Here is a 27,440-nt window from a genome sequence, read left to right as displayed (position 1 = left end):
ACAGCAGCACTTCATGGTTGGCAAAGGTGCTTTACATGTATTTTCTTGTTAATCTTCACTATCTCCGATGTAGGTATTACTATCCTCAACGGGCTGATGAAGAAACCAAGGTTCAGAGAGGTCAGTCAATTGACCAAGTTCCCAGGTGATGCCCATAACAACTGTGTGAGGAGAGAAGGAAAGCAAGTTGGGAAGAGTTGCCCAAAGTCATACGCAAGTAGTTAGTCGCAACTGGGGTTGAATCCAAAGGTCTTTCTTCCCCACGCCTATAAAAGAGGGAACAGAGAATTCCCTGGTGGTCCAGTGGTTAGGACTCTTCGCTCTCACTGCCAAGGGCCCAGGTCCAATCTTTGGTCAAGGAACTAAGATCCCGCAAGCCACATGGCATAGTCAAAAAAATCAACCAATTAAAAAACGTTCAGAGCTTTAAGTTAAATATGGGCTTCAGGGATGATGCCCTGGTGCCTTGCTTGATCTGCAAGGACAGTGGCCCTGGCTGACTGTCTTGGCTGTGCTGGACTGACACGGGAGAAGTAAACATTAGAAGAAAAGAATACAGTTGGGATTAAGGGACTGTATACTGCAGGGAAGTCCATATTTGAGCTGTTTTGTCCACTTATCACCATACCTATGTGCATTCTTTCATGCTATGTATTTGACTTTTGGATAGGAAGACAGTTGTGTGGTGGTTGGATGCTGGGTCAGAGTCCCCCTCTTGTCAGAACCCTCTTTGTTCAGCTGTTGTCTCCTTAGGGTGAATTTAGGACTATTGGAGTTATTTCGTGTGATGAAAGACTGACTGTGTGTTAGTGAATGCTGGGTAACAAACCACCCCAAAATTTAGTGGCATAAACCAACACACACCTATTATCCTACCATTTCTGCAGGTCAGGAGTCTGGGTGTGGCTTACCTAGGTTCTCTGCTTCACGGTCTCTCCCAGGCTGCAAAGAAGGAGGCAGCCAGGTTAGGGTCGCATCCCAGGGTCTGGCTGGGGCAGAACCTGCTTCTAAGCCTACACGGTTGTCAGCAGGATTCAGCTCCTCCATGGCTGCTGGGCCGACAGCCTCAGTTCCCTATTGGCTGGAAGGCCATCCTCAGTTCTTTGCCTTGTGGGTGTCTCCAGCATGGTAGCTGTTTTGTCAGAGTGCACAAGCCCAGAAGGGAATGAAGGTCTGGGAGGAAGATGAAATCCCATTATTTTGTAAACCTAACCACATCTCATTACCTTTGCCTTATTCTATTAGTTGGAAACAATTCACGGGGTCCAGTCTACCCCAAGGAGGGGGTGATTACACAAGGATGGGATACTAGGAAGCAGTGATCATGGGGGGCCATCACAGAAGCCTGTCAACCACAGGCCACGTGTAAGGATAGAAGGCATAAGCCAGCACAAGGTGGGGGAAAATATTTTTGAATTTTTTTTCTATAAAGATTTATTTATTTCTTTGGCTGTTGTGGGTCTTCACTGCTGGATGTGGGCTTTGTCTAGTTGAGGCAAGCAGGGGCTACTCTTTGTTGTGATGCATGGGCTTCTCACTGCAGTGGCTTCTCTTGTTGCAGAGTACACAGGCTCTAGGCTTGCGGGCTTCAGGAGCTGCAGCATATGGACTCAGTGGTTGTGGTGCATGGGCTTAGCTACTCCGTGACATGTGGGCTCTTCCCAGACCAGGGATCAAACAAGTGTCCCTTGCATGGCAAGACAGATTCTTAACCACTGGATCAGGGAAGCTTGATTTTTTAAATTACTTTTTAAGTTGAGCTCTGAGCCAAGCACTTCACATGAACTGACTGTCTCGTATAAACCTCACAACAATGCTCTGGCATACATATCGCTATCCTCACTGCACAGATATCACAAAGTTCAGAGGAATTAAATAACTATCGTGTGGTCAAATAGTAAATGCTACAGACAGCAAGCAGAGTTAGGTCTGCTAAACTACCAAGCCCATTCTTTTAACCACCACCTTCACTGAGTTGCCTTTTTACCTGTGCACTTGAACGTCTCCTACCTGCCTCCTTCTTGATGGTCCTGTGGTCACCCCCTAGAGCCTGGACCTCCTATTCTGCTGATAACAGTAGCCTCTCAGTCTTCCTGACTCCAGGACTTTCTCATCTAATCCTACTATAGACACTCTTTTCCTTCAGTACCAGTGTTAGAAGGTATAAGGCATGCTGGATAATGGGGAGAACTGAGGTCTAGAGAAGTCTGGGGAGGATCGATCCCTGGACACTTTTCTGGTGGCATCACAACCAACTGGGAAAAGCCAGTGCTCTCTCACTATACCTCCCGTCAGGGGACTGAGCATGAAAACTTGGGTATGGAGAAGCACCTCGGAAGAACAGATAGGTAAGGGGATGGGAGGCATCGGGAAGGCAGAAGCAGAGCGTGGGACTTGGCATGTGTCAGGAGAATGAGAGGAGGGAGGATGTGGAAGAGGTTTACCATACACCTCACCACTTCCAGGGCGCAGTGGAACATAGATGAGACAGCCAGAACCACCACCGGGGGATACCATGTACGATGTTCACGGTCATAGGAAGGATGTGTGTGGACTTGTCCCTGGAGAGGGGCTGGGTCAGCAAAAGAGAAAAGCAGCATGTGAACGCATGTCCCAGACACCCTCTCCCAGTCCTCCAGATACCTGACAAGACAGGCTATTTATTATCCTCATGGAAGCCCTGGCTGGCTTTCAAAACTGCACTTCTTTGCAGGGTTCATCACCTTCAGACAAGGCTTGCTGAATGATTCAGAGTGATGAAGTTTGTGAAAAATACACACCTGGCAGAACATCACACAATCCTGTCATTGTTATTCTCCTCCAAGGATGTTCTTTAAATATGTGGTCCCCCAGGAACCAAGATACCCATACCATTCAAGCCTCTGAACAGAGCTGCTCAAATTCCAATTTGTATCAAATCACCCATAGATCTCTCGGATTCCAGAAGGTCCAAGGTTCCCATTTCTAATGATGCTGCTACTCCAAAGACCACACTCTTGTGCGACCAAGCCATAGAGCAGTGGTCCCAAATTTGTCGGCACGTTGGAATCACTTGGGGAATTTCCAGACTGTGGATTCTCGTTTTCCACTGCCAAAACTGTGATTTAATTGGTCCGGGATATGTGCTGGACTAGGAGTTTTAAAATATCTCCACGTGATTTTAACCAAGTTTAGGAAGGAGGCACTATCCCGGAAATTGCGGAGGAAAGTTGTAAGAGCTTGCAGGAAATTAATCCATAAAGAAGGCAAACCCAAAATTTAATAGTAAGAACTGGATAGTTTGGATGATGCAAGGTTAGTACTCTGCAAAGGGTGGTGGCAGATGTTAAATACATATAAGCAGTGCTTAGGGGTCCATGGAGGACCCATGACTCGCGGGCGCCTTTTGCTGGGGTAGGACGAAGCCCTGAGCCCTTCATTCCTCGCCTCCGCTCTTCCCCGGGAAAGGTAGAGGCGCGAGCAGCCGAGAGGGCTCCCCGGAGCAAACGCATACGCGGGCGCGGGCGGGGTCTCTCGGAGCATGCGCGAGCGCCACGCCGGCGCTCCAACCCCGCCCCTCCGGGGTCACGCTCCCGGAAGTGCCGTGGGCCCACGCGTTGGGTCCGGGGGAGCGGTAGGTGGTCAGCGGTTCTGCGGCACGTGGGTCGGCACGTGGCGGAGCGCTTGGCCCAGGGCAACCTGGAGCCGCCGGCCTCGGTGGCCGAGGCGGTGTCGTCCCTGACTATCGCCGATGCATTCGTTGCAGCCGGCGAGGGCGCCGCCCCGCCGCCCCAGGCGCCCCCTCGGAGCTTCATCTGTTCCTTCCCCAGCTGCAGCGCCGCTTACAACAAGGCCTGGAAGCTGGACGCGCACCTCTGCCGGCACACAGGGGAGGTAACCGGGCTGCGGCCGCCGGGGGCGTGGCGTGCAGGCCTCCGACCTGGGGCAGCCAAGGCCGCCGCCCACTCCTTAGGTCAGGGGAGGATCGAGGACGCAGACAGGTCGTTATAGGACCGAGAGATACCCTTGTCGTGGGTCCAGGGCTCACTAAGCAACGCTTTAATCTTTGATCTTGAGTGATGGCCAGCCACCGCCTCCCTAGAACTTGAAAATACTTGCAAGGTTGGAATACCCTCTCCCACCCTCACCCCTCTGGTGGCTCAGATGATCAAGAATTCGCCTACAATGCAGGAGACCCGGGTTCAATCCCTAGATCGGGAAGATCCCCTGAAGGAGGGCATGGCAACCCACTCCAGTTTTCTTCCCTGGAGAATCCCTTGGACAGAGGAGTCTTGGTGGGCTATAGTCCATGGGGTCGCAAAGAGTAGGTCACGACTGAGTCGACTGACACTTAACTTTTTTCACTTTTCACCTCCCCAATTCCACCCCAATTGGCCTTCAAAGGCCCCGCCTCCTGGGACTGGAATGGCGGGAGAACTTCTGAGTCCTAAGGGTCTGCAAGCAGCCTGTGTTCATTCATTCGTAGTTCTGCACCATTCTAGCCCGGAGAGCTGCAGACCCGACAGGCCTGGCTTCTGGTGTCACGGACCTTACGGTTTAATCCGGACAGACCGAGGAATAAGTAGGAATGCAGCACAGTGAAGAGAGGGCTTCTGGAGGGCGGTGGGGAAAGCCCTCTCTTAACCTGAGTGAGAAGGAAAGGTTTGCGCCCTGCAGACACTTGAGGGAAAAATAGGGCAGGCAGAACTGCCAAAGGAGTGTGTGGTCCTGGGGGCAGACTCCGGGCAATGTGGTTGCGTGGGGGCACCATCCAAGGGGAACCTGAGGGGCAGGCCAGGAAGGTCGTTTGCAGACCAGGGTGCAGATGGCTTTAGAGCCTGGGTTTTGTTTTGAGGGCTGTAGGAAGCCTTTGGGAGGTCACAGATGAGGAAAGGACATCTCATGGAGGCCTAGGAATCAGTCCGGTTTCCTGGGTTTTTACCTTTCCTTTTAGACTCCTGGACTGTGTTTAGGATATTGGCACTCCCAGCTTCCTTCACGCCGGCTGGAAGACTCGGAGCCACGTCATCCCACATCCCACACGTCAGTTTGACAAGCGTTTTTCGAGCCTCCTCCATGCCAGGCTGTGCAGAGTCCTGTGTACCTGGCAGCGCAGTTCTTGTCTTCCTGTCCACCTGCTTTGCCACCAGTACTGTCATCTGAGGCCTCGGTGCCTCCTTCCTGCATGGTCGTGGGGCACGTTTTCTATAGTTCAGTACACAAAACTGGTGATGTGGGGGACCCTTCCTCCCAGCTCCTGGGTCCCTAGTGGTGGTTACACGCTGGGCCGTGAGCTTTTCTGGGTGTGACACAATCCTCCGTAGCTGTGCCAGGCATTCCCTGAGCAGATGATGGGCTTGTCCAAGATGACACAGAGCCTGCCCTGGACTCTGAGCAGACGAGAGGATGCTGGGGAGAGGAGGCAGGACCTGTGGACATGGGCTGTGCTGATAGCAGCCAGGAAACCTTTGAGGGGGCCACTGCCGAAGCTCAGTGTAGGTCAGGAGCAGCTTCACGAAGCTGTAGTGTTACTGTGGAGGCTGCCCCCCTTTCTCATATGTTGCTATTCCTAGGTCAGAATCTGCTGCAGCAACCTTGTGAGCAGCCATGGCAGTTTGGTCATGTAACCCCAGGCGGCAGGTGCTCAGCACTTACTGGGTGGAAACCACCTCTGCAGACAGAGTCAACGGCTTTGCCCATCACACAGATTAAGGCTTTAAATAACACCAGTGTTACTGACTGGGACGGGACTGACATTCTTTTTCTTTCCTTCCTGCTAGAGACCATTTGTTTGTGACCATGAAGGCTGTGGCAAGGCCTTCGTCAGGGACTACCATCTCAGCCGCCACGCCCTGATTCACACCGGAGAAAAGCCCTTTGTGTAAGTGGGGAACTGTCTTTGGGCCTTTGAAGTGGGTTGTATTTGGCACAGAAAATTGATCGATGACTCATGAGATCAAGAACGTGGGGCTTCTGCATCTCCTCAGAGGAGATTCGGTTTGGAATATGTGGAGGAGAGTCGGGGTTTTGTGTGTCATCGTGTGTGACAACTTCAGGGGTGGGTTCATCTGAAGGTCTCTTGAATCTGATCCTCTCAAATGCTTCCCTGGCAGATTGAGGGCTCTGCATCCTCAGGGCCTTTACGAACCAATCAGCTGCTGGGATAACAGACATAAGCATGAGAAAGTAGAACTGTAACAGTTTATCTTCTGTTTCTTTCAAAGAAGCCCCTGCTCCTTGCCATGCCAGTATTAATTTCATTCTACTCAGAGTTACTCCTTATCTCTGAAAGGGTGGATATACTATTTTTCTTTTAAATCGACTACTTTAAAGCAGTGGATCTAGAATTTGGGGTGCCTCAGAATCACCTGGAAGGCTTGTTAAAAAGATAGAAGAAGCCTGCCTGCTCATCAGGAAGGACCAGTTAAAGTATATGTATATCTATATGGTGGGATACTATACAGCTATAAAAAGGAAGGCAGGCATTCCCTGTGAAACTTGTAAGAAAATCTCCAGGGCTCATTAATTGAAAAACCAAGGTTCAGAAGAGGGTGTTTATCAGGCTATCTTTTTGTGTGTTAAAAAGAACCCGGAGGGTAAACAGGAAGACCTCTATTTGTATTTGCTTCTGTTTATATAAAGAAATCATAAAAGTTATAGAACAAAACTTGAAGTATTCTTGCCTGTTTTGGGAGCAGTGGGAGGCCTGGGTGGGTAGGAGGCAGGGGTGAAAGGATTCGTGCATTTGTGTCCCTTTTCATGCTTTTTGGTTTTTACTTATTAGTGAAATGATGGCTAAGATTAGGGCTTGTAAAGGAAGCCGTGCTTCACCCATCAGATTTATGAAAAGTCATCACAATAAGAGCACATATTTTTTAAAAAGTTCACAGAGAATTTAGATAATTCAGGGTCAAGATATAGAAACACTTGTTAAGGGAACCTGTCCCAGCTTGGTGAGATGCTAGAGGCCACAGCAGTTATGGTTCCGCTCTGTCTGCTTTTTGCCTCTAATTATAAGCTGAAACCAGTTGTTTTTGAGGTCTTTTTGGAAGTGCAGTTTGTAGAGACATTTCAAGCAAAATTAAAGTGATAAAATTCTAAATTGAGAACAGCTTCAATGTGATTTAAGTCTAAGCAGGGTGTGGGCTTTCGGAACTAGTGTTTCCACCTCTCCTCGGCCCACTGTACGTCTGCTGCACTGTGCTTAATTTCAGAAGCCTTACCTGAAAATGCATTTCATTACATGAAATCAAACTGAGATGCCTCCATGGTATGGCTTAACACTTCAAAATTTGTTAAAGAATATTTTATACTATATTTCAGAGTAGATAGCTTTTATAAAGTGGGAGGAGGTAAACATCTTAAAATTTCTCTTCCCTCGGTTTGTTAATATTTTGGTTTATACAATTTCATAACAGTTGTACAGCTAGTGGCTGTGAACAGAAATTCAACACAAAATCAAACTTGAAGAAACATTTTGAACGCAAACATGAAAACCAGCAAAAACAATATACAGTAAGTATGAATGATTTTATATGCTCAAATTCCCTAAATTTTATGTTTACTGCCTGTGTATCTAGAATGTTCATGAGCTAAATTTTGTCTGTCAAATATCTGAATTTAGTTTGACACTAGCTATAATAATATCATAATATTGGTATTGGTATTGTTTTGAAAGCAGACATTTTTTGCTAATTGTATTGTTGGTTCAGTTCAGTCGCTCAGTCATGTCCGACTCTTTGCGACCCCATGAATCGCAGCACACCAGGCCTCACTGTCCATCACCAACTCCCAGAATTCACTCAAACTCATGTCCATCCAGTTGGTGATGCCATCCAGCCATCTCATCCTCTGTCATCCCCTTCTCTTCCTGCCCCCAATCCCTCCCAGCATCAGGATCTTTTCCAGTGAGTCAAATCTTCACATGAGGTGGTCACAGTATTGGAGTTTCAGCTTCAGTGTCGGTCCTTCCAATGAATACCCAGGACTGATCTCCTTCAGAATAGACTGGTTGGACCTCCTTGCAGTCCAAGGGACTCTCAAGAGTCTTCCCCAACACCACAGTTCAAAAGCATCAATTCTTCAGCACTCAGCTTTCTTCACAGTCCAACTCTCACATCCATACATGACCACTGGAAAAACCATAGCCTTGACTAGATGGACCTTTACCAAATGAAACATTTTTTGCTGTTTCAAACATGCTACTTTTTGAAGCTTCTTGAATTTTATAGTAAATGGGTGAAAGAAGGAAGAAAATAACCTCTGCAGTATTTTTATCTTGAAAGGATTCTGTTATGAACTGTTCTTTTTTTCCAAGACTAACAAACCTTTACTAAACAGTGCAGTTTTGAAGGTTGTGAGAAGACCTTTAAGAAACATCAGCAGCTGAAAACCCACCAGTGCCAGCACACCAACGAGCCACTGTTCAAGTAGGTACTTCGCATGGGTGAAAACCTCTTCAAGCTCAGGCAGAGATAAGATTAAAATGCACAGGTGGCGTGCACATGCTCAGAAACAGTTTCTTTCTTTTTTTTTTTTTTTTTTTAATTTTATTTTATTTTTAAACTTTACAGTATTGTATTAGTTTTGCCAAATATTGAAATGAATCCGCCACAGGTATACCTGTGTTCCCCATCCTGAACCCTCCTCCCTCCTCCCTCCCCATACCCTCCCTCTGGGTCGTCCCAGTGCACCAGCCCCAAGCATCCAGTATCGTGCATCGAACCTGGACTGGCGACTCGTTTCATACATGATATTTTACATGTTTCAATGCCATTCTCCCAAATCTCCCCACCCTCTCCCTCTCCCACAGAGTCCATAAGACTGATCTATACATCAGTGTCTCTTTTGCTATCTCGTACAAAGGGTTATTGTTACCATCTTTCTAAATTCCATATATATGTGTTAGTATATTGTATTGGTGTTTTTCTTTCTGGCTTACTTCACTCTGTATAATAGGTTCCAGTTTTATCCATCTCATTAGAACTGATTCAAATGTATTCTTTTTAATGGCTGAGTAATACTCCATTGTGTATATGTACCACAGCTTTCTTATCCATTCATCTGCTGATGGGCATCTAGGTTGCTTCCATGTCCTGGCTATTATAAACAGTGCTGCGATGAACATTGGGGTACACGTGTCTCTTTCCCTTTTTGGTTTCCTCAGTGTGTATGCCAAGCAGTGGGATTGCTGGATCATAAGGCAGTTCTATTTCCAGTTTTTTAAGGAATCTCCACACTGTTCTCCATAGTGGCTGTACTAGTTTGCATTCCCACCAACAGTGTAAGAGAGTTCCCTTTTCTCCACACCCTCTCCAGCATTTATTGCTTGTAGACTTTTGTATCGCAGCCATTCTGACTGGCGTGAAATGGTACCTCATAGTGGTTTTGATTTGCATTTCTCTGATAATGAGTGATGTTGAGCATCTTTTCATGTGTTTGTTAGCCATCTGTATGTCTTCTTTGGAGAAATGTCTATTTAGTTCTTTGGCCCATTTTTTGATTGGGTCATTTATTTTTCTAGAATTGAGCTGTAGGAGTTGCTTGTATATTTTTGAGATTAGTTGTTTGTCAGCTGCTTCATTTGCTATTATTTTCTCCCATTCTGAAGGCTGCCTTTTCACCTTGGTAATAGTTTCCTTTGTTGTGCAGAAGCTTTTAAGTTTAATTAGGTCCCATTTGTTTATTTTTGCTTTTATTTCCGGTATTCTGGGAGGTGGGTCATAGAGGATCCTGCTGTGATGTATGTCGGAGAGTGTTTTGCCTATGTTCTCCTCTCACAGGCCCTGGGCCTGGGACTTGCACCAGCAGCAGTGCCGGTCCCCGCTCGCAGCCCTGCTGCCTCTTCTCGTGCTGCTGGTGGCCGGAGTGCAGAAGCGGTGCGCTTGTTCTGGCTCCCCAGAGCCAACGCATCTACAGCCCTGTTTTCACACCATCCCCTGGCAGCAGCATTAAGGAAACCAGACACAAACGATTCAGGATGGCTTGGGTATTTACCCCAGCCATCTTTCTCTGGCCATGGAGATGAGGTGTATTGTCCAAAGTACAAAGATGGAAACAGTGTTTAATTTGATCACATAAGCATTAATAACAAAAACAAACTTTTTTTTCTGGGTTTACTCTGCCCAAGGCTGGTCGAGTGACTTGCATCTCATCTGCAACTACTGCAACTAAGTCTGAATTTGAAGTCCCAATTTTGTGACTGCTCTGGTTGTAGGAGAGGGGCTTTCCTGAGAGGGGCTCAGACAGCAAAGAATCTGCCTGCAGTGCAGGAGACCAGGGTTCCATCCCTGGGTCGGAAAGATCCACCTGGAGAAAGCAGTGGTGATCCACTCCAGTATTCTTGCCTGGAGAATCCCATGGACAAAGGAGCCTGGTGGGCTACAGTCCCTGGGGTCACAAAGAGGCAAACACAACTGAGTGACCAACACTTTTACTTTAGTTTTGGGAAGAGGAGACTGGCAGGGTGGGACAGCATACTGTTTATTTTAGTAGTTAGCTCTCTCTGCGAGTGGGTCGATCGGCTGACACTCATGTGTTGTTAACCCAGGTGTGCCCACGAGGGATGTGGAAAACACTTTGCCTCCCCCAGCAGTCTGAAGCGGCATGGGAAGGTCCATGAGGGTAGGTCCCCGTGCCCACCCTGACAGGCACAACAGCTGTAGTGTGTGTAATACTCTGATCTAGCTTGTTTTTGATAATAATAATTTTCCTTTCAGTCTAATTTGATTGTTGTTTATACTGAATATTCACAAAAGACAACATACCAATCTGTTTGTTTTTTAATAGGCTATATATGTCAAAAACAATGTTCTTTTGTGGCAAAAACATGGACAGAGCTTCTAAAACACATGAGAGAAACCCATAAAGGTAAGGCCAGGATGGGGGGACATGATAGAAATGTAATATCTGCCCCTGTAGAACTATTACACATGCTCGGGAAAGTAATAGATTATCATCTATTACTCTCTGTAGTATGTCTCTGTAGTATGTCTTGTTAAGCGCTGGGTCCCTCGGGTGTTGGACACATGATCAGAGAGACCCGTAGCTGCAGGTTCAGGAGGAGCTGGGCCGGGTCTCCAGGCCTGTGCTCACCTGGCATCTTAAGGCTCCAGCGGGGGAGGCACGTGGGGAGGCCCTGGGCTGGAGTCTGTGGGGGCAGCTGGGGAAGCGTGCCCTCTGTGCCTGAGGACAAGGGAGCAGACGGGTCTGTGTAACTTGCTCCCCTGCCCGCAGCCCCATGCAGAGAAGCCCTGTGTTTAACAGGGCTGGGGAACCGTGTATCACATAGGAATGTAGGAGAGCTAAGGCAGACCTTCAAGAAGCAAGCACTGGAGTTCGCTTCCTCCACCCGACATTCCGATGGGTGTGTTGTCATCAGGCTTCTGGCGTCAAACCCATTACTTGATATATTCAGTGTTTGCTTTTTCTCTATGGGTAACGCTGGGGACGCGGGCTCCCCTTGCTTCTGCTCCCCCAGAGGACATAAGGTGTGGCGTGTGCCAGAAAACGTTTAAGCGCAAGGACTTCCTGCGGCAGCACATGAGGATGCACGCCCCCGAGCGGGACGTGTGTCGGTGTCCACGGGCAGGCTGCGGCCGCACCTACACCACCGCGTTCAACCTCCAGAGCCACATCCTCTCCTTCCACGAGCAGCAGCGCCCCTTCGTGTGCGAGCATGCCGGCTGCGGCAAGACCTTTGCCATGAAGGTGAGCCCCGCCCAACTGCCCGCTTCGGGGACGGGGACCGCCCTTGGGTCTGCATCTTTTCTGCCAGGCTCCTGGGAGATGCAGGGGCCGGAGGGCAGGGGTCTGGCCCATCATTCTGGCTCCAGCGGGAGTGGTTCTCCACCAAGCTAAGCAAACACCAGATGGGCCCCTGCCCCTTGAAGTCCAGCCCTCAGCATGGCTGGAACCTGCCGGAAATGCACGTCCAGGCCCCGCTGCAGACCCACTGACTCAGAAGTCTGGGGGATGGGTCCACTCATTTGTTTTTTAACCAACTTCCCAGGTGATTCTTAGGTGACTAAATTTGAGACCCAGTGGCCGGTGGCACCATATGCATACTGTTAAAGAGTCTCCTGATGTCCTGGGTGTCCTTTTGAACTGGAATGGTCTGGGGATTGGGAACTGGGTGGGGTCTGAGAGCTTCGGGATGTTAGTCCAGATTTTGAGAGCAGGACCCCGACCCTGTGCCCAGTTGGTGCTGTCACAGGCAGTGACTGAACTACAGTAGACAGTGGAGGGTGAGGGTCATGGTCAGCGACAGGGCGGAGACCAGACCTGGGCCAAATTTTCCAGGGGTGTTGCGGGTGCTATAGACACCGGGGCAGTTAGAAGAGTCTCCCTCCTTCAGCTCAGAAGAGTCCATTCAGACCTGGCCCCCTTCCACCCCTGCCCCCTCTGCAGGCGGGGACCACACACACTCCTAACCTGGGTCCTGCGGGAAGGCAGGGATTTCAGTGGAGGAGGGAGCAGTGTGCTCCAGTGCTAGAGGTCAGGTCCCTCCACAGAACAAAACAGAAAGAATGATGTTGGTTTATCTGAGTAACTCATGGGACTTTAACAGACTCCAGGGATGTCTCACGAATATACTCACTGTCTCTCTCTCCTTCACTGCAGCAGAGCCTCAGCAGGCATGCCGTTGTGCATGACCCCAACATGAAGAAAACCAAAGTAAGTTGAGACTTAGTATGCTGTTAATTTTAAAACATTAATTGCTTAAACCAGATGCTAAATATGCTATTTGGCATATTTTCAACTACTTATTAGTTTGTGAGTCTGTACGCCTATCGAAGGCAATTACGTGGAGTTCACGTCCTTATTTACGACAGTTTTATTGTATGCTGCAGCAGTTGCATACCCGACAGACATACGATTCTGATAGTTTTGATTTGGAATTAAAGTTAGTCATCCCTTGGTATCCATGGGGAGTTGGCTCTGGGACCCCCCAGGATACCAGAGTCCGCAGGTGCTTGAGTATATGTAGATTTCCTACTGTGCTCGTGTCCATGTGCCTAACCCCCTCCCCTCCTACCCCTGAGTTCCAGGGCCATCTGTATTTGCATGTAACCTCCGCACATCCTCCTGTGTACCATGAATTATCTCTACGTTACTTATGATACCTAATACAATGGAAATGCTGTGTAAATTGTTGTCAGCACACGGCAAATTCAAACTTTGTGCCTTTTGGAACTTTCTGAATTTTTCCTTTTTTAAAAACACTTTGGATGGGCTGTTGGTTGACCCAGCTGCAGAACCTGTAGACATGAGGCCTGACTGGCTCTGTCTTCCTTATTCCCTAAGGTGAGGCCGTCTCGTGGGAAGCGGAGCCTGGCCTCCCGGCTCAGTGGGTACGTCCCTCCTAAGAGGACACAGGGCCAGGCTGTGCCTTTGCCCAGGAATGGGGAGCCGCTGAGCTGCATGGAAGGCCACGCACTCTCCACGTCGCCATGCTGACCGCAGCTGCACACCCGCCTGCGCTGTGTGGAGGACCACAGACCAGCCAGTGCAGCTCTCTCCCCTGGAAGCATGTGTCTATTAAAGTCACTGGGGCAGGACACCAGATGCTCCGTCCTTCCCGTCTCCCCCATTCAGAGCGTCTCTTCTTGGGGTGTCCGGAGCTGCTCTCCACGCAGCCTCCTCCTTTTTGCTCAAGGGACGAAGAACACACATCACAGCCTTGCCTCCTCTGATGGGCTGTGGCCGGGATGAGAAGGTTGCAATTCCAGACATGGTCTGGACGATTCGATTACACATCTCCTCCTAGAAGAGGAAACAAAAGGCTAGTATAAAACCAGCACCTCTGATTCTTTCCAGTGTTCATGCTTATCTGATACCCATAAAAGCCAACATTCTTGAATTGCTATATAAGGGATCTGCTAAGTCAAATCGTATAGACCTGGTTAAGCTGATTGAAAACTGTACAATAACCAGGTGGTTATACAAACTCCATGTAACTAGTCCAACGCACTAAAGGTTTGATAGCTTTGAATCCCCCGTCATGACACTTGAGAGGCTGTTTGACCCAAACCACCCTCTCACAAAAAGTGCAAAGCGGTGGGTTTGGGCACTGGCAGGGCCCCCTTATCCCCCTAGGTTGTCAGCTCGGTGCTGGTCCCAGCTGTCCTTCACAGAGTCACTGAGGTGGTCAGAAAAAGACACATGGTTCTAGAGATTCTGGGTGGGCTGGACTGGGCCCAGGGCCTGGGTCATTCTAGTCTGGAGCTAGGGCTGAAAACCACTGGAGTAAATGCTGCCTTTATCTGCTGCTGTGTAACTCCAAAAGCGAAATCCACAGATCCTCCACAGACTTATCCTGGGACTGTAAACTAACACGTTCTAGAAGAGTTTGACTTGAATGCTTCTCAGAGGCATTTATAAACAGGAATCGGACTTAAAAAGATGAACCCATACAGTCTCTAGTTTTCTTATTTAAATGTTAGACCCTCTACAATCTGTGAAGTAGAATAGTATATAGCCCTTAAGTGAGAAAGTAGTGTTCTCACATGGCGAAGTACTTAACGCTACAGTGGGAAAAAAGTGTGTACATTTTGCATTTTGAAAACCCAATTAGAAAGCTACCACCAAGACTGGGCGGAATTATTACTTTTCTCTGCCTTTACGTTTTCCAGGTTTTCCACAGCTGTATTTGTAAGTTCAGAAAACAAGCAGTGGCTCAGGCCCGTCTTCACTTACCATTCTGTCCTCGGGCTCGTCTGCACTCCTCCCTTTCTTTACTGTAATCTGGACTTTGTACTTTTTTTCGATCCACTGCTGAATCTGTTTACTCTTTGTGTCCAGATCATGTTGTCCAATATTTGAAGAAAAAGTCAGCTCCTTGGTCAGGGTGGGTCCTAGGTTGAAAGAGCGAGATCTGGGGCTAGTGTGTGAGGCCTGTGTTTATCGCACGCGTGTCCTAAGGTCTACGCTGCTACAGGCCCTCCTGGTTTTAACAGTTTCACCCTCCAGTTAAATAGAGGAGACAGACACAAGGTGAAATACCACTTTTGCCAAGTAAGAGTACCTAAACAGGGAATGCTTCTGTTTATCATTACCATTGTTTGATGAAAGAACAAAGGAATGGTCCTTTAAAGAGAACCAGGTACTTTTTTTTTTTTCATTTTGGGTGGTGTTCACTGTACTTTTTCTTCATCCTTTTTTAACTTAAATAAAAATAATTTTTCTAAAAAGATACACCTCCTTGCTTCTCAGAGCTCCTACCGGCTGGTTAGAGTCCTCTGTTAGCCCTTCCGCCACCTCTGAACCAAGCTTCTCAGGCTGTTCACCTTTTTTTAAATGTGACGCAGTTTGATGCCCTTAGCACTGCAGCGGGCCTCTTCTGGATATTTTTTGTTTTCTAGTCAATATCCCTGTTGCTAGATGTGTTGTCCAGAGAATCGACACATTCTGACCTCTAGTGATCAGCAGTTACTAGCCATCATGAAAAACAAACCTCTTCACTTGATTCAGCTCACGGCTTCTGTAAGGTTTAAGTGACAAGATGGTAAAACACGTTGAGTGTTCCTACCCTGACTATCACAGTGGGCATGGGGGATGCTCTGGGGATGACTTCAGAGTTAGGAAGAGCTTCTCTGTAATCAACTGCCTGCCTCCCCTCAGAGATGAGAGGAGAGAAGGAGGAGGGGACCCAGGGCAGGCGAGAGGCCAGGACAGGACTGGGAACTCGTCCCCACCTCTCCCACACCTCACCCCATGCGGCGCTCTGCGGTCCCGGCCCTGGGAGGCCCCGCCACCGGGAAAAGAGGGGAAAAGAGCGCCCATCGTTTTGGCGGTGGTCGCCTTGTCTGTCTCTCATTTTGCACAGGGGTAAAGGAAGAGATGACGGATACAGAGTAGCAAGGAGAAAAGGAAAAGAAGTAAGTGGATGGAAAACACACTGGACACAGCAGTAAAACCGGATTCCCGTTACTCACCGCCTGTGTTTACAGGCACTTGGCAGATGCCCGATTTAAACTGCAGATCTGCCAGCCCGAGGGACATGAGAGCAGAGAGCAGGGTACCTACCCGGCTTGGGTGCGGCCCTCTCTGCCTCTCTGAGCCGCAGCCGCTCCTGGTGGATCTGTGCGCCCGTCAGGAGCTGGTACTGCGGGGGCTCGGCGCTGGCGTCCCTCTTCACCAGCCGCAGGTCCCGCTCAGCCATGAGCCTGATCACGTTTGCCCGGTGCATGTGGCCCAGGTCGTTGCCCTGCTCATCCAGCACGTGAATGATGCGCTCGTTGATTTTTCTCCCAACGCTACTGAAAGCCGTCTCGTTCTTTTTTTTCTTTGTCATCTCGTCCTGGGTGTCTTCAGTGCTAAAAGCTTTCGCGTGAATGAGGCAGGACGGTCTTGGGGGCTGCTGTGTGGGCGCTGGCCCCTGTAAGATGTATTTGCCCAAACATCTTCTAATGCAGTAATTCTCAGTCTTTACCGTTTGTAATGTTAACTTCTTGAGGAAAAGAGCAGCCATCCTATAAAGCAGGGAGAAAAGATCATTAAAACCCAGCCGTTCATTCCTTCGGGTTGGTGCTGTGGCGCACGGAGGCGGCTGGTCAGAGGTGAGGGAGAGGACGCGGTGCCTCAGACAGCGCTTCTTGGGGACGCTCCCGGGTCTCCTGCTCGAGCATTGCCGGGGTGTGTAAGGCTGGGACTCCCTCTGGTCCGACTTTGATCCTCCTGGGCTGTGTATCCCAGCCCTCTTGCCGTCACCACCACACACACCCACTGTTGACCAGTAAATAGCACAGGAAGTGACGGGAGGTGCGCACTCTGACTGCCCTGCCCCTCAGGTACCCAGGTCGATCCCTGCAACGCCATCCCTGCAGAGGTAACTGCCCGCCCAAGCCCAAGCCCTCCACCCAGGCAGCACCCTCGGGTCAGCACGTGCAGGACTGAGTTCCACCTGCCCTCCCGCCCCAGCTCAGGCCTCCTGTTTCTATATCACACACGCACTTCATGTGTGATACAGAGCTAAGCGATCCCCAGACAGCTAAGTGATCCTTGGCCCTTCTTTTTCTCTTAGCCGTTCATCAGCAGATCCCATTGTTCCACCTCTAAAAGCCACCAGGACCCAACCACTCCCCACCCCCTCCCTTGCCGTCACCCACCCCTGAGTGCAGTGATCACCTCTCACCTGGGTCAGGTCCCAGCCTCCTGACCGCCTCCTGCAGCTGCCCTTGGCCCTGATGACCATCACCCATGCTTAAAGCATGGACGTCAGACAACGGCCCCACTGTGCTCACAGCCCTCCAGGGCCCCCGCCTCACCCCAGAGCCCTCCCTCACCCCACCCCACTCCGCCACAGCACCCAGCCCACCTCCTCCACTCACTCTTCCAAGCTTGCAGCTCCTTGCTGTTCTTGTAAACACCGTACACACACACCCCCACCCCTATGTGATCCTTTCCCTCAGATAATGCAGCTTCGTTCAGTTCTCGTCCACTCTGTAAATGACACACCCCATCCTTGCAAACCCATCACTTTGCCCTTTAAAAGCATCCACTGCTGACATTTATCTCCACACAACGTTCGTGACCTTCCCTCAGTAGAATGTAAGCTTCATGAGAAAACATGTCTGTCCACTGGGTTAGGAGCACGGCAAGGGACCCACTGGTTCTAACCCAGCGCCTAGAGTCTGTCCCAGAACATGCAGCATCCTCAGTATCCTCATGGGGCCGATTCCAGGGCCCCCGGAGACACCCAAATCCACGGACACTCGAGTCCTGCATGTAAAACGCTGTGTGTTTGCATGTAACCTGTGTACATCCTTCCACATACCACATCGTCTCTAGGTTACTTACAAAACCTAACAGGGGAAATGATATGTCAATAGCTGCCTGGCATAGCAAATCAGTCTTGCTTTTTGGAACTTTCCAGAGTTTTTTTTCCCTGAGTATTTTCAGTCATGGTTGGTTGCATCCATGGATGCAGAACTGGTGGACACGGAGGACTGGCCATACGTGCTGAATGAATGTGTGAGTCAAAGGAGACGGTCAGGAGGGAGGCAGTATCCGCAGGCATTATCCCGGGTCTTCAGGTGCATCACCCCACCCGCCACACAGAAGGCTGCTAAGTGTGGTATCTGTCTATTCTAGAAATGCTCAACTTTCCTCCTTATATCTTCTTCCTTTATTCAAAACCTAGGGTCTTTTTTCCCAGGAGTATTCGATCATATCACTGCATCAGCTTCTTCTGACGATCTTCTATAGTACCATCAGAAAATAGTCAGACTTATGAGTAAACCTTGAATAAAATGACCCATGCTTTACCAAAGAAGGAAACAGTTCCTAGCTGGCATTTCAAATGTCCACCACCCTCCATGAGACCTGTGATGTTTCATCCACGGTGAATGAGGCGCCTGGAGTCATGCAGAAGGACCCCACCTGCAGATGCTGCAGAGGCCCCAGGATTGGACTGAAACTGGGTTTAAATAGCTGAGCCACATCAAAAAGTCTACAAACAATAAATGCTGGAGAGGGAGTGGAGAAAAGAACCCTCTTACACTGTTGGTGGGAATGCAAACGGGTATAGTCACTATGGAGAACAGTGTGGAGATTCTTTAAAAAACCGGAAATAGAACTGCCATATGACCCAGCAATCCCATCACTGGGCATATACACCAAGGAAACCAGAATTGAAAGAGACATGTGTACCCCAATGCTCATGTTTACAATAGCTAGGACATGGAAGCAACCTAGATGTTCATCAGCAGATGAATGGATAAGAAAGCTGTGGTACATATACACAATGGAGTATTACTCAGCCATTAAAAACAATGCATTTGAATCAGTTCTAATGAGGTGGATGAAATGAGCCTATTATACAGAGTGAAGTAAGTCAGAAAGAAAAACACCAATAGTATGTATTAATGCATATATATGGAATTTAGAAAGATGGTAACGATGACCCTATATGCGAGCAAAAGAAACACAGATATAAAGAACAGACTTTTGGACTCTGTGGGAGAAGGCAAGGGTGAGATGATTTGAGACAATAGTGTTGAAACATATTACCGTATGTGAACTAGATCACCAGTCCAAGTTCGATGCATGAAGCAGCCACTCAAAGCCGGTGCACTGGGACAACCCTGAGGGATGGGATGGGGAATGAGGTGAGGGGGTGGGGCTTCAGGATGGGGGCACATGTACACCCATGGCTGATTCGTGTTGATGTATGGCAAAAACCACTACAATATTGTAAAGTAATTAGCCTCCAATTAAAATAAATTTTTTAAAATTATAATAACTAATCATAAAACACCATTAAATATATACCACTATGAAAAATTAAATAAATAAATAGCTGAGCTACTTACTGCTCAACAGCAAACAATCAGACACTTATTCATGGAGGAAGCCCCCAAAGCAAAAAAAGCAGGAAAGTCTGAAGACGCTGGAGAAAACTTCTATTTATCATGAAAAAGCACACATGCCGTGTGTGATCAGTCAGCAATCCATTACACAGAACAAGGGAGCAAATAAACTAGGCACAGGAAAAAGATGGATTCCAGAACCTGGAGTTTTCCTAAGACTGAAGACAGTGGTTTTCTCTTCCCTATTCTTCCTAATTATCATTCTCTAATTTTTATAAGGAGGAAGTATTTTTTATACTAATAAATTCTATGTATTTACAAAATAAAAACTGTTTCTGAAACATAGTTTTTTTAAAAAGCTTTAAAAAGACTTTCCCAAAAGAGGAAAAGGTAAATAGAATATTTACCTTTATTTTTTTTAAAGCATCTTTGCTGCTGCTGCCGCCGCTAAGTCGCTTCAGTTGTGTCCGACTCTGTGCGACCCCATAGATGGCAGCCCACCAGGCTCCGCTGTCCCTGGGATTCTCCAGGCAAGAACACTGGAGTGGGTTGCCATTTCCTTCTCCAATGCAGGAAAGTGAAGTTGGTCAGTCATGTCCGACTCTTAGGGACCCCATGGACTGCAGCCTACCAGGCTCCTCCGTCCATGGGATTTTCCAGGCAAGAGTACTGGAGTGGGGTGCCACTGCCTTCTCCGAAAGCGTCTTTACCATTATTCAAATTTTTAAAGGGTTTAAACCTTCCTGACTTACACAGCAGTTATGCTTCAATACTAGCTAAATTTTGACTTTAGATCAGCAAAGTTGAAGATATACAAATTTCTTCCAAATAAACTTTACATAGATAAACATATAAATACAGTTAGGGGGGGAAAAACCTGTGATATTAAATGTGAGAGACAAATAACAAATTCAAGTCATTAAGAAACTTTTAATCAGGAAAATTCTCAAACACGTACAGAAGAAAGAGCAAAAGGAAGGCCGAAGCATCCATCGCTCAGCTCCCTGACTCTCAGCACGCCAGCCAACGTGCTTCCTCTCCACCAACAACTGCTCCCTGGACCCCAACATCCAGTAACGACTTCACAGTAAATCCCGTCTCATCAATAGCCAATTGAGTACATCACCTCTAAGAGCTGAGGACTTGCTTATCTTCTGAATAACAACAGTACACATCCCAACTAATAATCATTCCTCTACATCATCAAATATCCAGGCTTCAGATGTCCCTGGTGGTTATCATTCTGTTTATGTTTCATTTACAACTTGATTGCATGAAGAGACTCTCACTGGCCAAATGTGTGATCATTTACACATCAGTGACTGAAATTAATTTCAACATACCAACCATGCAAAAATCCATGAAAAAGAAAGACAGTTTGCCACAACTCTACGTGACTAATACCCTGACTCCTTACTTTGGAAATTGGTCATTAAAGAAAAAGAACTAAGTATTTATCCTACCTTTTTAGGAAGAACTATAATCATCCCCAGTTGATGAAGAAAAGTGTTCTTTAGAGGAGAATGCCAGCTAATATCTGGAGAAGAAAAGTAAAAGTTAATTGAAAACCACCATTTTCCCAACTCCAAGCAGACCACTGATTCAGGCTTGTTCAGTTTCTAAGTCATGTCTGACTCTTTGTTCAGGCCTAGATGGTTGCAAACATCATTAGGTAAAAGGCTGATAAGGAAATAAGGAGTTCATGGGGTGCCAAAGGGTGACCCAAGGTACACTTCCAAATGGAAGCAGGAAACACATGCTCCAGCTGTCACCCCATAACGGGTCAGACTCAGCACTCTGACACCCTAACACTTGTCTTTTCGTGGGATGGGTGATCCTTCTGTGAAACAGGCCTGCCCAAAAAGGCTGAACCGGAACAGCATCAAGCCTCCTGGTTTTCAAGGATGTAAGGGCCAGACTCTGAGAGGAACAAATCAGATGACACAACAAGGAAACCACTGACAAATCCAGACTATGAGACAAGACTTCTGGCTTCAAGCCTTACAAAAAAATCAGTGTCACTGGAAACTTGAATTAAAAGACTAAGGAGACATAATCATAAAATTCAATGACTGAAAAAGAAGCAATTAAAAAGACACATGGGGATAAGGGAGGAAGAACTACATATGGCCTAGATTCATGATGGATTAGACTCTATCAGAAAAGTACTATTTTCTCAGCCATGAAAATGGCATTCTTAGGAAATCTTAGGGAGTTAGTCATGACATCTGCTTACTTACTCTGAAATGGTTCAGCAGCAAATGTGATTATGACAACATCTGCAGAAGCTCGATTATGCTTGTATGAGTGCTTAGTTGTTAGTCTTTCAACTTTTCTATGTTTAAAATTTTTTTTCATAATTAAAAAGTTCATTTTAGAAAGAATCAACAACCTACAGGGAGGAAAAAATTCACTAGTCATGCCAATATGACTATTCCAGTCTGTGTAATTGTATATTTACTGTAATTTAATAAACTGGCACTCTGACTTTATGTATCCTTAACAAATATTTCTTTCATTAGCTGTAAGTCTATGTTTAAGCAGAGCCTATGTCTAAGGAACTTTACAAACTTAATGGTCTGACTTTTTTTTTTTTAATTGCAAATTGCCTTTCTTTCTCCATCTGGTTTTCATCAGATCAAGTCCAAAAGTGCCTTACCTGGTAAATGGTGATGATTTCAGTTTAAAGTAGAATGTGTACAATTTTCTGCTAACCGAAGTAGCTAAAAGCTAATGTAAGAAGTAGCTAAAAGCTAGTATTTTGGAGAAGGGCTCTCAGAAGCTGGGGGCCCACCTGCATCATCTGGGGATGCTTTTTCAGAACACACGATGTGTCCTCACCCCTCTCCTAGTTAATAGCTCCAGGGTTAGGACCCCCAGAAAAAGATGGCATAAGAAAGTGAGTAATAAAGCATTACAGTGTAGGTGGATTCAAGTAACTTACGCTGAGATGTCTTGGGCTACCCTTAACCTTTCAAGACTGATGCAAAATAGGAAGCCCGTTTCTCTGATGAGATGTCTTTGTCAAACATATAACAGCCTGAATGAATCAGATCTATCAAAATGAAAATGCTTATGTTCTTATGACAATACTGGTACACTTGGTCACTCCCACAACTATCGTTTCTGAGACATCCAAAAATATTTTAAGAGCCAGTTACCTTAAAGCCAGTTACTTAAAATGCACAATTTGATAGTATGAGATATCCATTTCTGATTTTGTATTTATTCAGACCTTACTGAAACCATGCTGTGCTGTATCAGCTGCATCTACTGGTAGTTTTAATTGAGTAGCTAACTCCACATTCTAGAGAGAAACAGAGGGCTTTTCGCTGTTGTTCTTTACTTACTTGAGACGGGATCACTGAAAAACTCCACATCCTCTGAGCACTGGAACAGACTGACAGGTATCCCCAGAGCCCATCTCCTCTGGTCGTGGCTCCTCTTCTGCAGCTCCTGCTACTTTCTGTCCTCACTCCACTTCCTGGGGTTCTTCTGCATCATCCCTGACTGTCCTAGATGATATAAGAAAAAATGTCAAGTTACATTATTCCAGATGTACACAACAGGGGAATTGTGTTTGATACATATATTCCATAAGAACTGGAATGTAAACATTTAGCCATAAAGTGGGCAGTCCTGAAATGTGTGGCACTTCCTTGTGCTGCCTGTAGGGCTGCGTCCTTCACACTGTCACACCAGTCTTCAGTTGTCTCAAAGGAATCACATTCTTTGAGGACTATTACCAAGTTTAAGCTTGTACTGCTCACCACACGACAGACCAACAAATCGACAGACGAGTTGTTGGGATGAGGAATGGTGACTGAAAGCCAGCAGACTGAGAAGATGATGGACTTGTGTCCCAAAGAACCTACTTCCCTGAGTTAGAATTCTGACTTCTTTTACATGAAAAGGGAAAGGGGTAAAGTCAGGTTCCAGCCAGACTCCAGAGGGGATATGTTAATTTCTTCCTCCTTGCAGCCATTCAGAGGTGGGACTGGACAAGGTGTTTTCTGCGACCTAAACAAAGGTATTTGAGCTTCACCTGGGAGGCAGGGTTTCTAAAGATGGACCACTGTGTAATTTAAGCTTGCAGGCAACATCTCTTTAATGATTAACTGGAATACAGTGGCGCTTCCCTATTATAAGGCAACTTTCCCCAACTTTCATTAAGAAAATGCTTAAATATTCAGAAAAGTTAAAATATTATATAGTCAACACCCCAATACTCATTCACCTAGATTCCACTATTGCTCTCCTTGGTATATGTATATTTACTCCTTTTTCCATCCATTTTATTATGTTTTGATACATTTCAAAGTAAGCTGCAGACACTGCTACACTTCACCCTCAAATACTTCAGCATGCATATCATTACCTAGAGTTCAGTATTTGTTTACAACTCATCATTTTGAGACAAAATTTACAAACAATGACATGTACAAGTCTTAAGCATATAATTTGACAACACCTCTGTAACCAAACTCCTATCAACTGACGAGATGAAGATAACTTCTATTTACTTGTTCACTCACTGCTTTTCTTTCCTACATAGCTGATATTGTATATTGATATCTATTATTTCCTAGGAGATTGGAACAAAAGTTACATGGATTCTAGTGGACTAAAATATTTATGAAATTAATTTTTCCAATTCTGATGACTTTTAAGAAGCCTCTGTCACGCCTTCCAAAGGAGTTTCACTAAGTCCTTCTGCCTGCAGCCTGCTCCCTTCCCCATGTGCCCGCTCTGGTAGGGGCTGAGCATTGCAGACCCCAGGCCTGCAGGTTGCTGTCTGCTGGCTCTGGTTTTGCACAAAGTATTCTCCATACCGAGATGGGCTGTTTAAGAGCTAGAATAGTGACTACAAACACTGGAAAAAGCCAACATAATATCTTGGCTAATTATTTAACCACATTTCTTTAGCCATAAAATTTTAAATTTATTTTTTAGTTATTTTATTGAAATAAGCATCCAGAAAACATTTAAAAAAAAGCTTTTAAATCCTGAGTTCAAGACTCAATACTAAAATATGTACTTAATCCTGTATATAATTCTTCTAATCTGTCATCTCACCTTCCAGAACCCCCATCTCAGAGACCAGCATCTTTTCCAGGTCTGCTCTCCAGCACTCCCACAGCTAATCCAACACCAAGGCTTCTCAATGTTACTTCCAAACACTAATCAAATCCACCTACTTCTCTCCATGTCCATCGCCACCACCCTCCTGAGGACACCTCCCACCATCAGTCTCCTAACTAGGCTCTTGCACCTTGAACTCCTCCCCTCTGCACTGCTCGTGCTGGCTCCACACGCAGTGCCCGCCCACCTTAAAATTGCCTGCAGACTAAAGACCTACAGCTTTCAGGAGGCCAAAAGGCCCTTCCCGCCTCATTCCACACCAAACTTCCTTTATGCCTAAACCACACTGGCCTTGCTATCTTGAATGCTCTTCCCCCTTTGTTTAGGGAACTCCCTTCCTGCCGAGCGCTGCCTTTCTCAGGGAATTCCTCCGATCACCTCCAAGCCTAAGCCAGATCTTCCCTGAAAGCGCCCCCGCCCCGCCCCCCGCATTTGTTTTTCGAGGTCAACGGTCAAGTATCCCCACAGTATAACCTCTCTTTCCAAGATTATAATTTTGTGATTATTACTGATTCCTTCACTAGACGGTGAGTTCTGTGAAGCAAGGAACACACGTGGCATACCCTTCCCGGAACCGCGCCTGGCACAGTAAAACCTCACAGCTTGCCCTCGGAACTGCGGCTATTCAGAAAGAACATGTTTTTACTTTTTTCAAGGAGCCCTATGCCGGGGAGCCCAGTAAATGATAAAAGGGAGTAAAAAAAGAAAAAGAAATCCCAGATGGTTCGGCGACTTTCCTCCAGCATTCCTCCTTGGGCGGCCTCGGAGAGCAAGGGTATGCAGGTGTCTGCGCTGTCTCACCTTCCAGGCGCGGAGCCAGGGGCCGAGGGGCGGGGCTACGCGCGCCGAACGGACCAATCAGGTGCGCTTGCGATGGCCACGCCCATCCACGCGCCGCGGCGCGCCCGAGTAAGAGCCGGGCGTAGCAACGTCCGGCGTGCGTGTGTCCCCGTACGTGCGCCATGATGGCCGGACGGAAGACGTAGGGGCCGGAAGGACGGGCGCCCGGCCTATCCAGGGCTCTAAGTCAACTTTACACCCCGGCCGCACTGCGGCCGCACGGCAGCGTCTGCAGTCCGCCGGGAGGTGGGCGGCATTGGCCTTTCAAAAGGACGACGACACGGCCGAGCGCTAGGCCGCAGGCCCGCCCCTATGACCCCGTGTTCCCGCCGCAGGTTCCCTCACTCGCGCAGCGCCCCTGGCCTTTGGGTTTACCTGTGCCGAGCCGCCGATTGATGAGGTTTGGCGGCAGCAGCCCGCAAGCGGGCTCCCCGGTGAGACCCTGTTCGCCTTCCGTAGTGGGCGGGGCCTCGCCGGCTTTAAAAGGAAGGCGACGTTAGGAGGAGAGCGTTTCCGGCTGGCGGCTTCAAGTTCTCCGACAGAAAAGGGCGCGCATTGGCCGCTCCCCTTGCTCCAGCCGCCGCAGGTGGTGCGGCGATCGGAGGCCCGCTTCCCCTCGATCCCTTACGTTGGCGCCGACCTCAGTGTAGCTGCGTGCCCAGTGGGCTTACAGCTTGCATACGTCTTTCTTATTTAATAAAATACTACTTTGATAGGATGGTTAATCAGTTCAGTCCAGTTGTTCAGTCGTCTCCGACTCTTTGCGACCCCATGGACTGCAGCACACCAGGGCTCACTATCCATCACCAACTCCCGGAGTTTACTCAAACTCATGTCCATCCACTCAGTCATCCTCTGTCATCCACTTCTCCTCCTGCCTTCTATCTTTCCCAACATCAGGGTCTTTTCCAGTGAGTCAGTTCTCATCAGGTGGCCAAAGTTTTGGAGTTTCAGCTTCAGCCTCAGTCCTTCCAATGAACATTCAGGACTGCTTTCCTTTAGGATGGACTGGTTTGATCTCCTTGCTGTCCACGGGACTCTCAAGAGTCTTCTCCAACACCATAGTTCAAAAGCATCAATTCTTCGGCGCTCAGCTTTCTTTAGAGACCAACTCTCACATCCATACATGACTACTAGAAAACCATAGCTTTGACTAGACAGACCTTTGTTGGCAAAGTAATGTCTCTGATTTTTAATATGCTGTCTAGGTTGGTCATAACTTTCCTTCCAAGAAGTAAGCGTCTTTTAATTTCATGGCTGCAATCACCATCTGCAGTGATTTTGGAGCCCAGAAAAATAAAGTCAGCCACTGTTTCCCCAGTCCTGGGTGTTCATTGGTAGGACTGATTTTGAAGCTGAAACTCCAATACTTTGGCCACCTGATGGAAAGAGCTGACTCATTTGAAAAGACCGTGATGCTGGGAAAGATTGAGGGCCGGAGGAGAAGGGGACGACAGAGGATGAGATGGTTGGATGGCATCACCAACTCAATGGACATGGTTTTGGGTGGACTCTGGGAGTTGGTAATGGACAGGAAGGCCTGGCGTGCTGCAGTTCATGGGGTCGCAAAGAGTCGGACGTGACTGAGTGACTGAATTGAACTAAACTGAGGTTGGTCATAGCGTTTCTTCCAAGGAGCGAGCGTCTTTTAATTTCATGGCTGCAGTCAGTGACAGTGACAGGATGGTAACAAGCTATTTTGTAAACAACTTTATGCTTACTGTGATGGGAGCCCTGCCTCAAAGTTCAGGTGGACAGGCAGACTTGGGAAGTAGAGGCTTCCCTTGATTCCCAGGTTAGGGGCGCTAGCCACCTGCAAGAGCACTGGGCTGGGTGGGGAAGGCCCACATGGCCCGCCACCCAGGAGAGCTCAGAGTGGTCAGCGTGTAACCAAGGGGACACGCTCATGGCAGGTGCATGGCATGTGCTGGCTCCAGGGACAGCTCTAGCCTGGAGGGGTCATGTACCTGGTCTCTTCCCTCACTGGCTTTGGGGTCCACAAACCTGCAGCCCGCCTGGCCAGGCCTGCCCCTTTGGCCTCTTCTCCATAGGAAAGTCCTCAGTGGCAGTGGGAATACCTGGCTGGAGCTCTCTGAGCCCACCTAGGTAGAGAATCCTCTGGTTTATTTCAGAGCCTGTGACTTCTTTAGGGTACTTGTAATCCAGCAG

General features: G+C 47.7%; 2 protein-coding genes across 8 annotated transcripts in view; one reads left to right on the top strand and one right to left on the bottom strand.

The window, feature by feature from the left end:
• The window catches only part of GTF3A (general transcription factor IIIA), a 49,513-nt gene extending 35,943 nt beyond the window's left edge, over positions 1-13,570 (top strand). The window contains exons 2-10 of the mRNA XM_070380821.1: positions 3,448-3,873; positions 5,760-5,860; positions 7,398-7,494; positions 8,320-8,408; positions 10,529-10,602; positions 10,768-10,848; positions 11,459-11,688; positions 12,601-12,654; positions 13,285-13,570. Coding sequence (XP_070236922.1) covers positions 3,448-3,873; positions 5,760-5,860; positions 7,398-7,494; positions 8,320-8,408; positions 10,529-10,602; positions 10,768-10,848; positions 11,459-11,688; positions 12,601-12,654; positions 13,285-13,437 — 1,305 coding nt within the window. The 3' untranslated portion in view covers positions 13,438-13,570. The remainder of the gene's footprint in view (positions 1-3,447; positions 3,874-5,759; positions 5,861-7,397; positions 7,495-8,319; positions 8,409-10,528; positions 10,603-10,767; positions 10,849-11,458; positions 11,689-12,600; positions 12,655-13,284) is intronic.
• Positions 12,797-25,798, bottom strand: MTIF3 (mitochondrial translational initiation factor 3). Of its 7 annotated transcripts, none has more exons than XM_070380488.1 (7): positions 25,647-25,798; positions 22,640-22,804; positions 20,753-20,826; positions 18,991-19,064; positions 16,006-16,451; positions 14,677-14,834; positions 12,797-13,743 (listed from the first exon to the last, which is right to left on the bottom strand). In XM_070380488.1, exons 3-7 carry the CDS (start codon positions 20,774-20,776, stop codon positions 13,525-13,527), a joined length of 921 nt encoding a protein of 306 aa, XP_070236589.1. In that variant the 5' UTR covers positions 20,777-20,826; positions 22,640-22,804; positions 25,647-25,798; the 3' UTR covers positions 12,797-13,524. The 7 variants fall into 7 exon arrangements, with proteins under 7 accessions (XP_070236589.1, XP_070236592.1, XP_070236590.1 ...); XM_070380491.1 differs by lacking the exon at positions 25,647-25,798 and adding an exon at positions 25,233-25,360; XM_070380489.1 differs by lacking the exon at positions 25,647-25,798 and adding an exon at positions 24,995-25,226.
• Between the last annotated feature and the right edge of the window lie 1,642 nt (positions 25,799-27,440).

The sequence above is a fragment of the Bos mutus genome, chromosome 12, assembly GCF_027580195.1.
Source record: "Bos mutus isolate GX-2022 chromosome 12, NWIPB_WYAK_1.1, whole genome shotgun sequence".
NCBI lineage: Eukaryota > Metazoa > Chordata > Mammalia > Artiodactyla > Bovidae > Bos > Bos mutus.
Note: the sequence above shows the minus strand (reverse complement) of the source record. Positions and strands in the feature narration are given on the sequence as shown.